The 16,396-nt window shown below is 35.2% G+C and overlaps 1 protein-coding gene across 1 annotated transcript; it reads right to left on the bottom strand.

Annotated features, from left to right (window-relative positions):
- Positions 1-10,721: 10,721 nt before the first annotated feature.
- On the bottom strand, positions 10,722-14,631 carry LOC132056484 (uncharacterized). Its single transcript, XM_059448706.1, has 3 exons — positions 12,494-14,631; positions 12,174-12,365; positions 10,722-11,424 (listed from the first exon to the last, which is right to left on the bottom strand). Exons 1-3 carry the CDS (start codon positions 14,629-14,631, stop codon positions 10,872-10,874), a joined length of 2,883 nt encoding a protein of 960 aa, XP_059304689.1. The 3' UTR covers positions 10,722-10,871.
- Positions 14,632-16,396: the final 1,765 nt, after the last annotated feature.

Below are 16,396 nucleotides of genomic sequence, written 5' to 3'. Positions count from 1 at the left end.
TATATATATAAGGCACATTTGACCGGGGTTGACGATGTGGCATATGTTGTTTTTGAAATTACTTGGGAGGTTTTATACTAATTGCGCGACCATTTTATGTTGTGTGATACGGCATGGTCGGCAGGCGTGAAGGGTGGAAAGGTCGTCTCCAGGGGGCGTGTTACGGAGCGACATAGTACATGGACTTCGCAGGTCCCCCAGGAGTCATGACCGTCTAGACGTGACGTTCCGCTCAAGGCATGTGTGTACACGGTATTGATATATGGCCATTGCATTCACGTCATCCGTATAGAAAGAAAAGGAGATATGCGAAGTATGCGCGCTTAAGAAGTAGTCGTATTATGAGAAAAGGAAGATGCATCTCCTACGAATATCCTATACTAAGACAGAATGAGTAAAGTATATAAAAAAATTAGCTGGAAAGAAGAATGTGGCCATGAATTATGAGTTTAACATGCGACGATAAAGCGATAAAGCAAGGCTATCATCAACGACAAATACGATATGATTATGATTTGGTTTTGAAATCAATGTTGAGTGCAACACAAGAGTAAAAGAGTATGAGGCATAAGAGGTATTAGTTGCGCATGAGACTTAGATCCTTGAAAACAAAGATAGCGGGTTTAAGGGAAAATGCATTTACGGTTACTATAAGTCGATTACGGGAAAGAGAGGAATAACTTGAGATGGGAAGAAAAGGGAAGGATGACACTATAAGTGAACTCTGAGTATCGAAGGATGGGATAAGTGACATTCCATGGATAGTACGGATAGCTAGACATACTACTATTTCAAGCATCCCTATGGGACAGAAGTTGTTAGTTGGAGCGGATGTAGACATTGACTCATAACTAACGGTTGAGCTAAGTAAAAATACATCCTTGTTTTGATTGTTATGTTGGTTGTATTACTTGATTACAAAACTTCAAGATGAGTGTGTTAAGACTTCACACATGAATTACCGTAGCTATAAATTATGGGAAATGGCATGAATATGACACAGTATAATAAGGGAATTGACGAAAGGGATATACGAATTCAAGATTGGAAATGAGGTAACGGATTTGAGAATGGTATAAGTAAGACCCTTAAAGGGGGGAAGCAAGAAGGAAAATACAAGTGTAGAGATTGAAACGATGAATCCTAAGATGTGACAGATATAGACTATAAAACAAAAAAGTGAGAGTTATGCAAAAATGAGTCTAATAGCTAGTAAATAAATGAACAAGAATCGAGCGGCTATCTGAGACTGTACTGAAAATCATTCGTGAAGTCCTTGAAAGCAAATAACTCAAGGAATATTGTAAAGGATAGCGATGCTATATTGGAATAGAGGCAAAGGAATTGATAGTAGAGTCGTTGTTAATGATATTGCGATTTATAAGTGACAAATAAGAAGGGACATAAAAGTTTTCTATAGTAGAATATAAGATGTGATAATCAAGGGACAAATAAAGGAAAGAAAAAAGTATGACGAGATACGTTACAACAGATAGACAAAGGAGTTTTGGTATGTATGAGATACGTAAAATAGAACGAACCAAAGGAAGGGAAGTTTACGAATAAGATTAGATGTTCATACACGAATCACAAAAGAACGGTTATGTAACACCGCAAGTATTTACATGTCGAGAATGAAACCAATTGGGTACTTAAAAGAGGAGTAAGAGGTAAGCAAGAATAGTGTGTTTGTGATACTCCGGTCGATTGAGGGAAAATATGTGGTAAATTGAATCGAAATGTTGAGTTGGAATTATCATTAAGGACAAATAGGACAATTACTGCGAATATGATATAAGTATATGTTATATGTTTCTGCGATAGCCACAGGGTGTGTTAGATTACTTACGAATTCGATGGGATCATTGAATAAAGGGGGTTTTACCAGAAGAATATTACGCCTTGGAACTTTCATTTTTGTATCATTGTGGTTATAGCGAAGTTCCAACAGTTTACCAGAGGATTATGAAATTCTCGAAAATTATGAAGCCTTTAATGAGTCGACGAGGGACACCTATGACATGACACCTCGGATTGAATTTATCTAGACTCTACAGGTGTGAATCAATACCATTATCATGGTCACATGGAAGAAACGAAGTGGGAGAGATTTGCAAAACAAGTGAGACTTAATACCATTATTGATCAAGAAAAAGGATCGACGAGTCCGAGTATCAAGGAGGATCATACCAGAAGAGTGACTCACTTATATATCTTGGAAGCATATACCTGAGGTGTCAAGGGAGTATTGCAACCGAGAGTCATTACTAAGAAGTAAACTCGTTTTCAACTATTCGAAGGGAATGTTATAGATAGTGCATGTCAGAAGATTAAAATGATGACTCCAAGAAAGAGGTACACTGCGGACTATCCGACCTAAATAAAGAATGGAAGTAGACCTATAAGAATTAGAAGAGAGAACAAGAGAAACCAATATGCGATGGTAAACCTACCCAAAGGAAAGACAACTTCTATTCTACAGTGTTACTCGAAAGATGACTCCAAAACAAGAAAAACTCGACCTAAGCTTCAAACGTAGATGGATATAGTAAGTTGCAGTCAATTATGAAAGTAGCTGAATTATGACCACTTTCTTTGGAAATTCAATATTAACAGATGTCAAGTGGAGAATGGCATTAGGCTAAGTAAAGAGAGGCACAGCATGATAGATGAGTTCGAGTTACAATTGATTCGTTATGAGATCACCATAACCAGTATACTTATACAGGACTAGTTTAACATTCGAGGACGAATGTTCTAAAGGAGGGAAGGATGTTACATCCCGTGTTTTCAGACGTTGAAAAGCGTGTGAGTTAAATGACATTAGCAAATAGTTGCTAAATATAGCAAAGAACAAACATTGCATCATATTTATGTATAGCAACAAAACGTACCAAAGATTTTTTTTTTCAAGAAGATACATCAATCTCTTCCTTCAACAATTTAGTATTACCATTTTTTTTCCACCAAAGAACAAGCAGCAACACTTACTTGGATTTGTAGCAACGTTTTCCCCTCAAATACCTTGATAAATTGTATCTTCTTCAACAAAAAGAAAGGTAGATGTCGTAAATCTAATGTCGGAAATTGTGTGGTGCTAGTAGAGCAAGCTCCGTCGTGTTGTGGTTGCATTGGATGTTTCTTTAAGTCGAAGTGACCTAAGATAAAGCTTATTCTTGTTGGGTTAAGGTAATATATCTTTGTTACGAGGTTGTTTATGGATGGATTTTCTAGTTTAAATGAAGGAAAAACATGCTATGAAGCTTATAAATCAAGTTGTTGAGATGGAAACTATGTGGACTAATTTTGAACGGAATGTACTTGTTATTAGTGTTGATATTGTTAATATGGTTGTTGGTATTGTGATTTGGCCGAATTGAATTCTCGGGGTTTGTTGAATTTATAAAGGAAATGTTATCCGAATTTCTATAAATGACGTGCTAGCTTAGGGTTGGATTCCTAAGTACCTATAGCTAATGTTTGGTATCTACTGACGTTGTTGTAGATCTTGGGAAGCCCGAGACTTAAGTTTGGATTAGCTTAAGAAGCGGAGAAGGTATGTTAAGGCTACTCCCTTTTCTTCTTTTGGCATGGTCTATATGAAACAAACGGACGACGAACGTATCAACTCCAAAGAAGCTCCTATTCTTAGAAATACTAGAATGGCTAATGTTTTTGATTTCCAGAAGCTATTTCATTATGTCCTGATACGTGTCTATGATTCCTGAAGTCCTATTTTGATATAATCCATAGTGACATTCGAGGGTGCTTCCAGGTTATTCAAAGAGTTTCAGAAATAATCTTATGAGTCTCATTTGCATTCATTTGCTTCTATATATATGTATACACTATTTCATTTCACCGAGTCCCTTACTAAAGGGCCGGGTACGGTATATATTTACATTTCACCGAGTCCCTTACTAAAGGGCCGGGTACGGTATATATATTTACATTTCATCGAGTCCCTTACTAAAGGGCCGGGTACGATATATATATTTACATTTCACCGAGTCCCTTGCTAAAGGGCCGGGTACGGTATATATTTACATTTCATCGAGTCCCTTACTAAAGGGCCGGGTACGGTATATATATTTGCATTTCACCGAGTCCCTTACTAAAGGGCCGGGTACGGTATATATTTACATTTCACCGAGTCCCTTACTAAAGGGCCGGGTACAGTATATATATTTGCATTTCACAGAGTCCCTTACTAAAGGGCCGAGTATGGTATATATTTACATTTCACCGAGTCCCTTACTAAAGGGCCGGGTACGGTATATATTTATATTTCACCGAGTCCCTTACTAAAGGGCCGGGTGCGGTATATAATTACATTACTAGTCTTTGTCTTCGGGGTTATTTACATTATTGTTCTCTGCCTTCAGGGCTATTCACTGTACAGGTTGTTTCTCGTACTTTCATTATGATTTATGATTCATTCTTTATGATTACTGCTGCCTTACATACTCGGTACATTGTTCGTACTGACGTCCCTTTGCCTGGGGACGCTGTGTTTCATGCCACACAGTCCCATATTGCTTTGCAGGAAAGTTATACAGGAGTTTGAATATAGGATGTCCCAGGCTATCAGCTGGATTGGTAAACTCCATTCTATTCGAAGTAATGCCACGTCGGAGTATTTCCTTACGAGTTGAGTCATATGCATTATGGGTAAGTTAGGGACCTGTCCCAACTTAGGTTTTGATATCATATCTTACGTTAGAGACTTTTGTAGACAGAGTCATGTATACAGTATGTCAGTCTTGTAAGCGGCTATGTAAGCCGACGTATCCTTTTGCATTACTTTACGGATTCATATTATTACATATTTTACTTGATTTAAGAAATACGAAAAGAATGTTTTGAAAAGCTTTCATTATGCATATCATTTCATGATTAAGAGTCCAGTAAGATTATGAGTATAACGAGAACCAACGGGTTCGCTCGGCTCTAAGTAAGGGTCGGGTGACCATCATGCCCTATCAGGATTGGGGTGTGAAAAAGTGGTATCATTGCACTTGTTATCATCATTGTGATTGGATTGTCATTGTGTTGTGGATACTTGATGGTATACTTGATTGAATATTTACCGGTTATGATGAGTACTTGGAACACTTGAGATTAGATGCTTAACAATAGGCTTGATCAGATATGATGAGGCTGGGAACACTCGGGTTTAGGTACTTCACTATAGACTTGATCGGTTATGAAACCTTGTTGGTAGCTGATGGTTTGAATACTTATTTGAACTATTGACACTTGAGGACTTGATAGGTATTGATGGGACTGAATTATACGTGTACTTGATTGTGAGCATGCCTATCTTTCATTTACTTTCTGTATATATGTTAGCTAACTGAGGACGGCCTATGATACCTACCCGGTACTTGTTGTTTGTCTTGATCGGCACACTTCTTTGCATTCTTTTATGAATGCAGAGGACCTGGATAGATCTACGTCTACCTCTCGTGGCTGATATTAGAGGATTGCTGATTCTAGTTTTGTCAGGGTGAGCATGAGGACGTTCGTTGCCCGAAGACTCTTTATATTATTATGTCTTGCTTTCCGTTCCAAGACATGATTTTGAGACTATTGATGTATTATTATTATTCAGACTTGTAGTATTTAGTTAGATGCTTTTGTATGACCAGACCAGATACTGGGGTGTATTTCATTTACTTTCGGATTTTTCTTATATTATTATTCCAAGACTTACGTTGTTCTATCATCTTCCGCTTTATTTATGTTTTATGATTGTTGGGACAAGGGTTCTCTTACCGAGATGGAAAAGGTAGGTGCCCGCACGACTTTGTCATTTGTTCTTAACTTGTATTCCTACACAGCTTTCAAGAAGTGTAATAGTAGGACAGATCTACAACCATTCTGAGTTTGTTCACTTGGCTAGAGTTAGTCAAGGTGTGTTCTTTGCAATAGAGTTATTATAAAGGTCTTGCAATAGAGTTATTGTAAGCCGGGGGGATTAAGAGTTTAATTCCTAAGTTGTAATAGGTTGTAATCTGAAGTTGCTCAGTTCTTGAAGTTTGAGACTCTGGTAGGTCGTGGTTTTTAATCCCTTAAGCAAGGAGTTTTCCACGTAAATATCTTATATTATTTACTTTCTGTTGTACTCAGGGGAACAGATAGAGAACATGGTTCTCTATATTGTTTGGTAGACTCGTATATTTTAACAATTAGAATAAAGAAAACCAAGTTAACTCCCTCTTTAGTTCATGAGTAGTCAAAAATCAAAATGAATGTGAATTGCTGTCACAAGGTCTGTGGCACACCACTAACATATGTTTGTTTTAGCACATTACTACATCTTTGTAGATTGAGAACCCTATAGTAAACTCTAAACATGTAAGAGTACATAATTTCTTTCTGGGCCCGCTAATATACCCGATGCCTCCGAAATCACATTTTTAGCAGAAAGACATATATTTACTCCAAACAACTAGTTACACTATGTTATTAATTAGATCAAGAATGCACTCTTTCCGAACTTATAGTTCAGATTTACATGTAGAATGCTGATACTGCATACTGGCAGAGTTATTATGTCTGTTAAATCGATTAGCATTAAGAGCATGAAACTGAAGACATTATATATTAATTTCTCACGGATAGCATAGGCGTCTGTTCGCTGATAAAAGTTACAGCTCCTGAAGTGGTGCAATTGAGCTGTTTAACTATTTCTCTCATGTTGAAGTTAAGAAAAGAATCAAGATTTACAGCTGATGTATAACAAATCTAATTCCGGAAGGAGGCCTCTCACACGATGAGCATCTGAGGTCCAAAGTTTCCCTTCAACAGCTCGTAGTGTCTTCCATCTGTACCCCACCGAATCTTCAAGGAAACCTTGTCAGAGGGCAAACAGTGTGATCAATCTGCTTCGATAGGCATCTGCTTGATGACATTGTATGCCTCGTTTATGTGTCCAGCACGTCTTGTACTTTGTTTTGGTTGTCAATATTTAGCTTGACCAGTATTAGAAATGAAATAAGAAAAAAAAATTGAATTCTTTTCCCAAAACAAATTCAGATCTTAAAAAGATTACATTACATAAAAGTACAAGGTGTTAACACTTATGCGTTGAATAATATATAAATCTTATGGTCCAAAACATTAAACCTTGTTTGAGAATACAATATTTTGGATGCATTGAGTAGGCTTATAGCCCGGAGCAAGTAAGTTTACCACTTCAGGATATTATAACATTGAGATGAAATGAAAATACACTTACCAACTTCTTGCTCTGTATATGGATTATTGCTTAAGCATTCTATGCTATCCTTGATTTCTTCGACATGGCAGAACATCATATGGTTAACCAAGTTCGATTTCCCATGCAACACAACACTTGCAAATACAGTTCCACCATATAAAAGGAAACCAGTGATATTACTAACAGTTGTATTTAGGAGTCCGGAACCAAAATAACCCAAAAGAAAAGGATATGAACCAAAATACCCCAGGAAAAAAAAGAGGTACAAAAGTACCTTTAACGCATAAAAATCATGCGTTAAAGGACTTGACGGAGACGGACCCGTTAAGTCCTTTAACGCATGATTTTCATGCGTTATTGGATGGCCTTTTTTTTTTTTTTTTCTTTCTTTCTTTCTTTCTTTCTTTCACACTTTTTTACATACTTTAGCTATAGATTAATCATGCTTCGAGACTCCAAAACTTAAATATTTTATATAGAACCCTATTTATTTTTGTGCGATTAATAAGGTAGGCTCAACACATCAAGGATACACAAAACTTCGGATTGTCGTTTTAGTGATTGAAAAGTGCTCAAAGTCCATTTTTGTTTGAAGACTTGTTGTCATTAGCTTTAAGTTATTTATGTTCTAGGGTTTCATGTTATTTTTATATTAATGCGTAACTTTATTTTGACAATTTCACAAATAAATAAATTAACAATAAATAAAAAATTAATAATCCATAATCAATTAACAAAATATTAATTCATAATCAATTATTTCTGTGTAAATTTTTTTTTTTTTTTTTTTTTTTTTTGCGTTATACCCTTCAACACCCAACTAATTGGAGTCCGCAAATTAAATAACTCCAAAAGTGGGTGTAGGTACCAAAATAATCCATTAACTAATAACGAACAATAAGCTAAATCCCGAATAACGAACAATAAACTAAATCCCGAATAACAAACGATAAATTAAATCCTGAATAACAAACAATAAGCTAAATCCTTAGTTTTGGATTGAACATCATTAACATAATTTTCGAAAAGGATTAGTTAGTTAACATAATTTTTTGACGAAGGATTAGTTAGTTAATATAAAATTTTGTTCGTTATTACTTTAACCATACGAGTTAAGTAAATTATAATCAACAATACAATATCATGGATTATTCAAAATAACTAACTAAATCCTCCATAACTTATCCTAGTTAAGTAAGTTCTAATTAGATATAAAATTTTAGTTAATTTCAAGAATAATGAATAATTTAGTATTTACAAATACGACACCTCCATGGATCTCCGTTAATTATTTGTTAATTATGGCATTGTTAATATTTGTTAATTATGTCATTGTTAATATATTTATTTCTGAAATTGTTTTTCCCATGTTAATTACTTGTTTATCCCATGTTAATTATTTGTTAATTATGTCATTTTTGTTTGAAGACTTGTTGTCATTAGCTTTAAGTTATTTATGTTTTAGGATTTCGCGTTATTTTTATATTAATGTGTAACTTTGTTTTTAGTGATTATAACTTTATTTTTATAATCAATTAACAAAATATCAATTCATGATCAATTATTTATGTGTAATTTTTTTATTTATTTTTTTGCATTATACCCTTCAACCCCCAACTAATTGGAGTCCGCAACTTAAATAAGCCAAAAAGTGGATTTGGCTACCAAAATAACCCATTAAAAAACCTTTTGCGCACTAATTTATTTGTAAGTTGGTGAAATTTTAAATGGTCATAACTTTGCGCTCGGATGTCTATTTGATGCGATTTTTTTTTTTTTTTTGATTTTAGGTATTTTTTCGAGATCTATGCGTCTGAACTGCCGCAAGGCTGTGTGCCCGCCCTGAATTTTCCAAAAATGTCCGTTATCCCATTCAATTTCAATTTTCCCCCAAATTCGTGCGCAATTTTCATTTATTTCTTTTTTAAATCTAATGGCGAAAAATATATTTCAATTCCATAATCCCGTGATAATGATGTTTTCAATGTCAATTTCAAGGTTCCAAATTCAATGTAAGAAAACAAGTTAAATAGCATTAGTGAACATACAAAATAATAAAAAGTGTCTACATTGTTACTTTAACCAACTTGGCTTGGTGGTAAAGCCTTTGGCTTTTGACTTTTTTTTATCTCATCCACCAGGGATCAAACCTCGCAGAGCGTTGAGAAGATGTTATTAGTAAAAAACGAACTAATTTATTTAACGATTAACATGGGATAAACAAGTAATTAAGATGGGAAAAACAATTTCGTGAATAAATATATTAACAATGACATAATTAATAAATATTAACAATGCCATAATTAACAAATAATTAACGGAGATCCATGGAGGTGTCGTATTTGTAAATACTAAATTATTCATTATTCTTGAAATTAACTAAAATTTTATATCTAATTAGAACTTACTTAACTAGGATAAGTTATGGAGGATTTAGTTAGTTATTTTGAATAATCCATGATATTGTATTGTTGATTATAATTTACTTAACTCATATAGTTAAAGTAATAACGAACAAAATTTTATATTAACTAACTAATCCTTCGTCAAAAAATTATGTTAACTAACTAATCCTTTTCGAAAATTATGTTAATGATATTCAATCCAAAACTAAGGATTTAGCTTATCGTTTGTTATTCAGGATTTAGTTTATCGTTCGTTATTCGGGATTTAGTTTATTATTCGTTATTCGGGATTTAGCTTATTGTTCGTTATTCGTTAATGGATTATTTTGGTACCCAAACCCACTTTTGGAGTTATTTAAGTTGCGGACTCCAATTAGTTGGGTGTTGAAGGGTATAACAAAAAAAAAAAATTACACAAAAATAATTGATTATGAATTAATATTTTGTTAATTGATTATGGATTATTAATTTTTTATTTATTGTTAATTTATTTATTTGTGAAATTGTCAAAATAAAGTTACGCATTAATATAAAAATAACACGAAACCCTAGAACATAAATAACTTAAAGCTAATGACAACAAGTCTTCAAACAAAAATGGACTTTGAGCACTTTTCAACCACTAAAACGACAATCCGAAGTTTTGTGTATCCTTGATGTGTTGAGCCTACCTTATTAATCGCACAAAAATAAATAGAATTCTATATAAATTATTCAAGTTTTGGAGTCTCGAAGCATGATTAATCTATGGCTAAAGTATGTAAAAAAGTGTGAAAGAAAGGAAAAAAGAAAGAAAAGAAAGAAAGAAAGAAAAAAAAAAAAAAAAAAAGACCATCCAATAACGCATGAAAATCATGCGTTAAAGGACTTAACGGGTCCGTCTCCGTCAAGTCCTTTAACGCATGATTTTCATGCGTTAAAGATACTTTTGTACCTCTTTTTTTTCCTGGGGTATTTTGGTTCATACCCTTTTTTTGGGGTTAGTTTGGTTCTGGACCCTGTATTTAGCTGGCTGTCAATGACAGTCACCACTGCTCAATTTCTACATTAAATGTGGAAACCAGTTTTGGTTATTAACATTTTCCTGTCAGTGCGGGAAACGTTCTCTATATCTGAAAAATAATTCAACAAAGTTAAATATCATGCTTTGATTTTCACTCTAATTAGAGATTGCATGCTTCATATTTCTACAACAGTGTTCCTCCAATGAGTATCATAGCTACAATACTGGTGCAATTTGATCACCAATCTTGAAAGAGAGCCTTGGAAACAGAAGAAGAGCTTCCTTTTAGCTTTTCATCATCATCGCCAGCACTTTGAGAGAATGACCATCTTCCACTCATTGGTGTTTCGTATACTACACTATCGCGACCTTTTTTCCGCTCTTTTCTTTTCAGTTCCTTCTGATCGTCATACTTTGTTTTTACAGTTTTAAGCTGCTTTGGGGCCCAAACTCTTTGCAGATCTGGCATCCTTGTGAAAGATCCAAATCTTCGAGCCTTCTCTCTCCGATCACGAGCTTCACTTAACTTGCGGGCATGTTCCTGTCCTCCAATTGCTTGGGAGCTCCCATCAATGTTTTCTGGTGGTTGGCAAGACTCATCCTCTGCTGAGACTGATCGTCGAGTGTTGTTGGCTTCAGCTGTTTCATACCTCTCTTGTTTCTCCCTCCAGGACTGATTACTGTCCTCACTATTGAAAAGATGAGCCTGTTTTTCATCTTCATCACCGAACGGAAGTAGATCCATTTCTGTATAAATTCTATTGACAACATCTCCGATGATGTTATGGTACCTGAATCATGTGGGGATTTATACATTAGATCCCAGGCAACAGTACTAGGGTGCCGCATGAGTTTCCTTGTCAATGAAGAGAAAACGACAGCCAATTCTAATAAAAAGAACAGAGTGATTGGTTTCAACTCTGATGGCACAGACAACGAAATTTGCATACTTGTAATTCATGAATAGAAGTAGCAAAGGTAATGGAGTTCTCTGAGAAGTTCAGTGTAACGGAACTAACAGTTGATCATCTTATAGTAAATTTACAATTACATGGTCTCAAAACCATACATAGCAAAAATCCCTAAGCCAATGCACAAAGCTTTTTAAGAAGAACCAATGTTTTAAAAAGAGAAAAAAATCATGAAACAGAACACTAACGGAGTGGATTTTATGATTATAAGATCAAAATAATCCTTGATGGTCGATAGAGCTATGGTAAGTCCATCTTAGAGAATTATCCTATCTATGTCAGTGACCATATAATTAGCGTATCTTGACAAGGAAAGTACCTGAGAGCTGAGAAAACTTGTGCAAGGAGTATATGCCAGGGGAAGCAATATATAGCGAAGTAGGAAGGATAAAACGAGGAAAAGAAATAATTGGGGTTGGTGAAATAGAAGACCTATTTCCATGCTGAATTCTAGCCAGGACAAACACCAAAAAGGGAATTTAAAATGAGACTTGCAGTCAGACATGAATCAGATCATCATACCTATAGGAAAAGAACGAGCTCATTAGTTTCAAAACAAAAATATTTACCTTAACCGAATAGTGCGTTCAACATAATCATATAGGCTAACATGACCATGAATGCCTCCTTCGACAAGATATTGGATGATCTCCAAAAAGGAGCAGATCTCTTTAACCAGCTTCTGCTTGGAGGACTCCTTAGTACTCTCAGAAACGGTTGATCCAAGGATTTCCATCCGAAGCAATATCTGCAGTTCAAATCTTATGCAAATTAAGGAAAATGCACTATAGTACAATATGAATTCGTTTATGTCATAAAGCTGAATTTAAGATGTAATAATTTACAAAAAAAAAAAAAAAAAAGCAGGAAGAAACTAATGAAAGGATACTCTCGAACAATATTTTCTGAGATTGAACTGAAATCAGATACTTCAGAGGGATTATCATGCTTCAGCTTCTCTTTCATTTCTTTGGGCTTTCTTAGTAGGATCTTCATAAGTTCAGGAAGGACAGTCTTGCAATACGAATCATTTGTTTTTGGAATTTGGGATTCACCTCCTATATAGTCATCTTTCTCATACTTTTTGGATAATGCATGTATTGATGACTTCACTAGTCGCTCTGCTAAAGTGTGCAAGTCTCTTCCAGATTGTAGAGCATGCTGGATTTTCTTTGGTAGATTATTGAAGAAGGCTTCTGCAGTTTCTGAGCATAAAAGCTGTGCATCTCCCTCCAGTATGAGGCTTGAATCGGAGGGAAAATGTTTAGAGAATGGCTGTTCCTGCTGTCTTTCACATGAATCTGAGGCCGTTAGCAAGGAGGTGCTGGACTTCTTGATTTGTTTCATCCAGCACTTCAAGAACTTCAGCTTCTTTGGTTTCTCAATATGCCTGGCTAAACAAACCTCTACCAATTCAAAATCATTACACTCAAATGCTGCCTTGAGGAATGAACTCCGAGACAAATCCCGAGTTGAACACTTCTTGTTCTTTTTTCTTTTCCCATCCCCTAGTGGTTCACAATTGGCAGACGTTGAAGAGTCAGTTTGGGATCCAATCAACTGCTGTGAGTCATTCATTTCATTAGAGCTGCCACAGATCATGTCATTCATCTGTTTTAAGATTGATCCGTAATTATCTTCTTTTTTTACATTATGACCACTTTCTATTCTTGAAAGAAGAGCCAATTCCGCTGTCAAAGGCCTTAGAACACCCGTGATTGTACTTCCATTGCTATTTGATACAGTTACTAAAGCCCAATAGCTTTCTTTATACAAAAAACTGAGAAGAATTTTCCACACGAATGTGAAATTTCCTAGCGCATGTTGACCCTTTTCTCCAAATAATACATCAAGGACTCCATCCACACAAGCACCATTACAATATTTAGTTTTGCATCTGGCAGACTCCTGCACTAGAACATAACTAGATGAGCATCCTTCAATCTTTTCTCCTACATCACACTTCTTCACAGCCTTGATACAGATATTTACCGAGCCTTCACCAAAACAAGACCAAAATGTATCTTCTTGATCACACCCTTTATTTCGCTCGTCTCCAAGTCCTAACGTATTCAGAATATCTTCAGATCTAAGCTTAGGCAAAGTCGTCGGATTAACCAATTCAAGATCACAAAACTTACATTCCAAAGGCTTCCCATTCACATCAACAATCTCAAGATTCAGCTGCGCCGAACATCTGACAGATGAACCAGTACTTCTCAGAATATCAAACGACAGCCCAATTTCAGGATATATCAAGCCAAATGGAATCAAAGCGGAACCTAAAACAACGTTATCAGTCGAACTAATCCCCCAATCAAAACTCCTAATTCCATTCTCCAACATGGGCAACCATTCACCACCATCATCATCCTTTTTTTCATCTTTCACGTCGATCCAACTAAAATGAATATTTCTATTTTCAAAAGTATTCCTCAAAACACCAAAAATCTCACTAAATTTAACCTTAAACCCTTCAAAATCCTTAAAACTCTCAGAATTCACATCCACATTCATATATTCACCTACATCACTCAACGATCTACAAATAGGCGAAAACAAAATAACCAAATTCCTCGATACCTTGGGAATAATCTCACCAGTTAACTTACCTGGAGGACTCTCTATATCAGTCTCCCAAACATACTCGTGTACCAGCTGTAACAACGAACTAGCAGTATAACAAGCCTTAGAACAATTCACCTCTAATTCCGTAATTGGTATCGAGATCGAATTTAGGGTTTCGGTGATCGAATTTAGGGTTTGAGCAGGGTGATTGAAAGCGACGGAGAGAGGAGGCGCGTGGAGGTGGTTTAGTGCTGAGGTGGAACGGAGAGGTGAAAGTGATGAGAAGTAAAGTTTGAAAGCGAAAAGCGAGTTGCGTAGAGATGGGAAAGTGAGGAGGCGCGTGGAGGTAGCGAGTATGGAATTGAGGTAGTGGTTAGGGTTTTGGAAAGTGAGAAGTGGATGTAGATCTATGAGGAGGACTATTCGCTGGGTTCTAGAGTAATCTATTGGTTCCGCCATAGCGCTAACCTGCGCCGTGTGTGTGACGGAGGGGCGTATACAACCAAAGACGCCACTTGCGATAGTTTTAATTCTTCGGTGAATTTAACACAAGCCGGGAAAGTTGTTGTGTATCCACCGGCGAGATCTTTCTGTTGGGATTTTTTATTGCAGAGAGAGTAGTCTAACCTGCGCGGCAGGTGTTGGATTGTTTGATTGGAGTTAGGAACTTGTTTGAGATTGTTCTGGCGGGAAAAGGGAAGCAGCGGGAAATGTTTTTGTTTTCATTTTCAAATGAAAAGGAAACCTCAACCACGTGATGATGTTCTGATAACGCATGTGATGGGACAGCCACGCCATCTCAACATTCCGTTCATTAAGGTGTCGTTTGGACAAGGTTTGTAACCCAAATCATACCTTTTTAAATGATTTGGGATTTCATCCTAATTTAAAACTATGAGATGAAATGACATGTTCAAACGCTGACTTCATCTCATGGTTTCAAATCGCATGTTCAAACGCCTACTAAGGATGGAGTTAATTTTGGGAAACAATATCCTCTTCACATATTAAATGGGAACGATAACCCGTTATGTAATATTTTTCGGTGAGATTTCTTTTTCAACAAAGATCTTTTTTTTCTTTCTAGATTTAAATTGCAAAAATATGTAGCTCTTATTATTGTCCCAATCACTTATTCCGTTGAAAATAATATACTTATCTTTTAGGATATAACAATTACTTGAAATAGTTTGTTAATAAATTTCAAGTTATGTGGCATTCATTTTATCAATAATTTTTCATACCATATTACTATTATATATAAGAGGGAATGTGAGGACTTTTGTAGTCCTCACAATAATTTCCCAAATTTTTAAAAACTTTTTCATTAATTACTTTTATGTCCTAATTTTATTTATTTAAGTCAATTTTTTTTGTTTTTTGTTTTTAAAGTCTACTTTTCAAAAGCTTATCGAGCCTCGGACTTTTGTAGTCCTTACAATAATTTTCAAATTTTTTTAAAACTTTTTAATTAATTACTTTTAGGTCCTAATCTTATTTATTTATGTCAATTTTTTTGTTTTTGTTTTTAAAGTTTACTTTTCAAAAGCTATCGAACCTCCTACCTCATTTTTCACGTTCTTTGATTTTCTGATTGGTGCTCGATATCCGCATTTGAGCCCAATTAATCCAGATAATTCGCACTGCATCGCGCCTATTCGGGGGGAGCTTCCTCCAAAGATTTTTTTTTCATATCCATGTTCGAACCCCTAATCCCTAATTAAGAGAGGAGGCTCCATCTCGCTACACAAGTTAAATTATGTATTTGTCTTAAAAGTTCATTAACTATGTATAGATTATTTATTTAGAATTAAATAACTTCAGAATATTAGGATACATAAGTTATAATGTCAAATTCTGGTTTCAAATTTGATTTGAATTAAATAATTTCATCAAAATGGAAGTTAAAATATTAAAGGAGTGGAATGAAAACTTTGCTTTTATATAACTACCCACTTGTGGGCTACAACGGGTATATGGTTGTTGTTGTTGTTATTGTACACTTGTACTAACACAAATTATATTTCTTTAGTTAAAATATCTGCTTTTATATCTTGAGTTTGGGCCCGGGCTTAGCACGGGCCTCACATAACTAGTGTTAATAATAAATGTTGTATCAATAATTTTTCTTCCCTAATTTTAATTGGTTGGATATAATTGGTGTTTAGAGTTTTTGAAAAAAGATTGTATGAATTAAATTTTAAAAAATTGTTAATTTTCTCTT

The sequence above is a fragment of the Lycium ferocissimum genome, chromosome 5 (assembly GCF_029784015.1).
Source record: "Lycium ferocissimum isolate CSIRO_LF1 chromosome 5, AGI_CSIRO_Lferr_CH_V1, whole genome shotgun sequence".
NCBI lineage: Eukaryota > Viridiplantae > Streptophyta > Magnoliopsida > Solanales > Solanaceae > Lycium > Lycium ferocissimum.
This window is presented reverse-complemented; position numbering and strand designations above follow the sequence as displayed.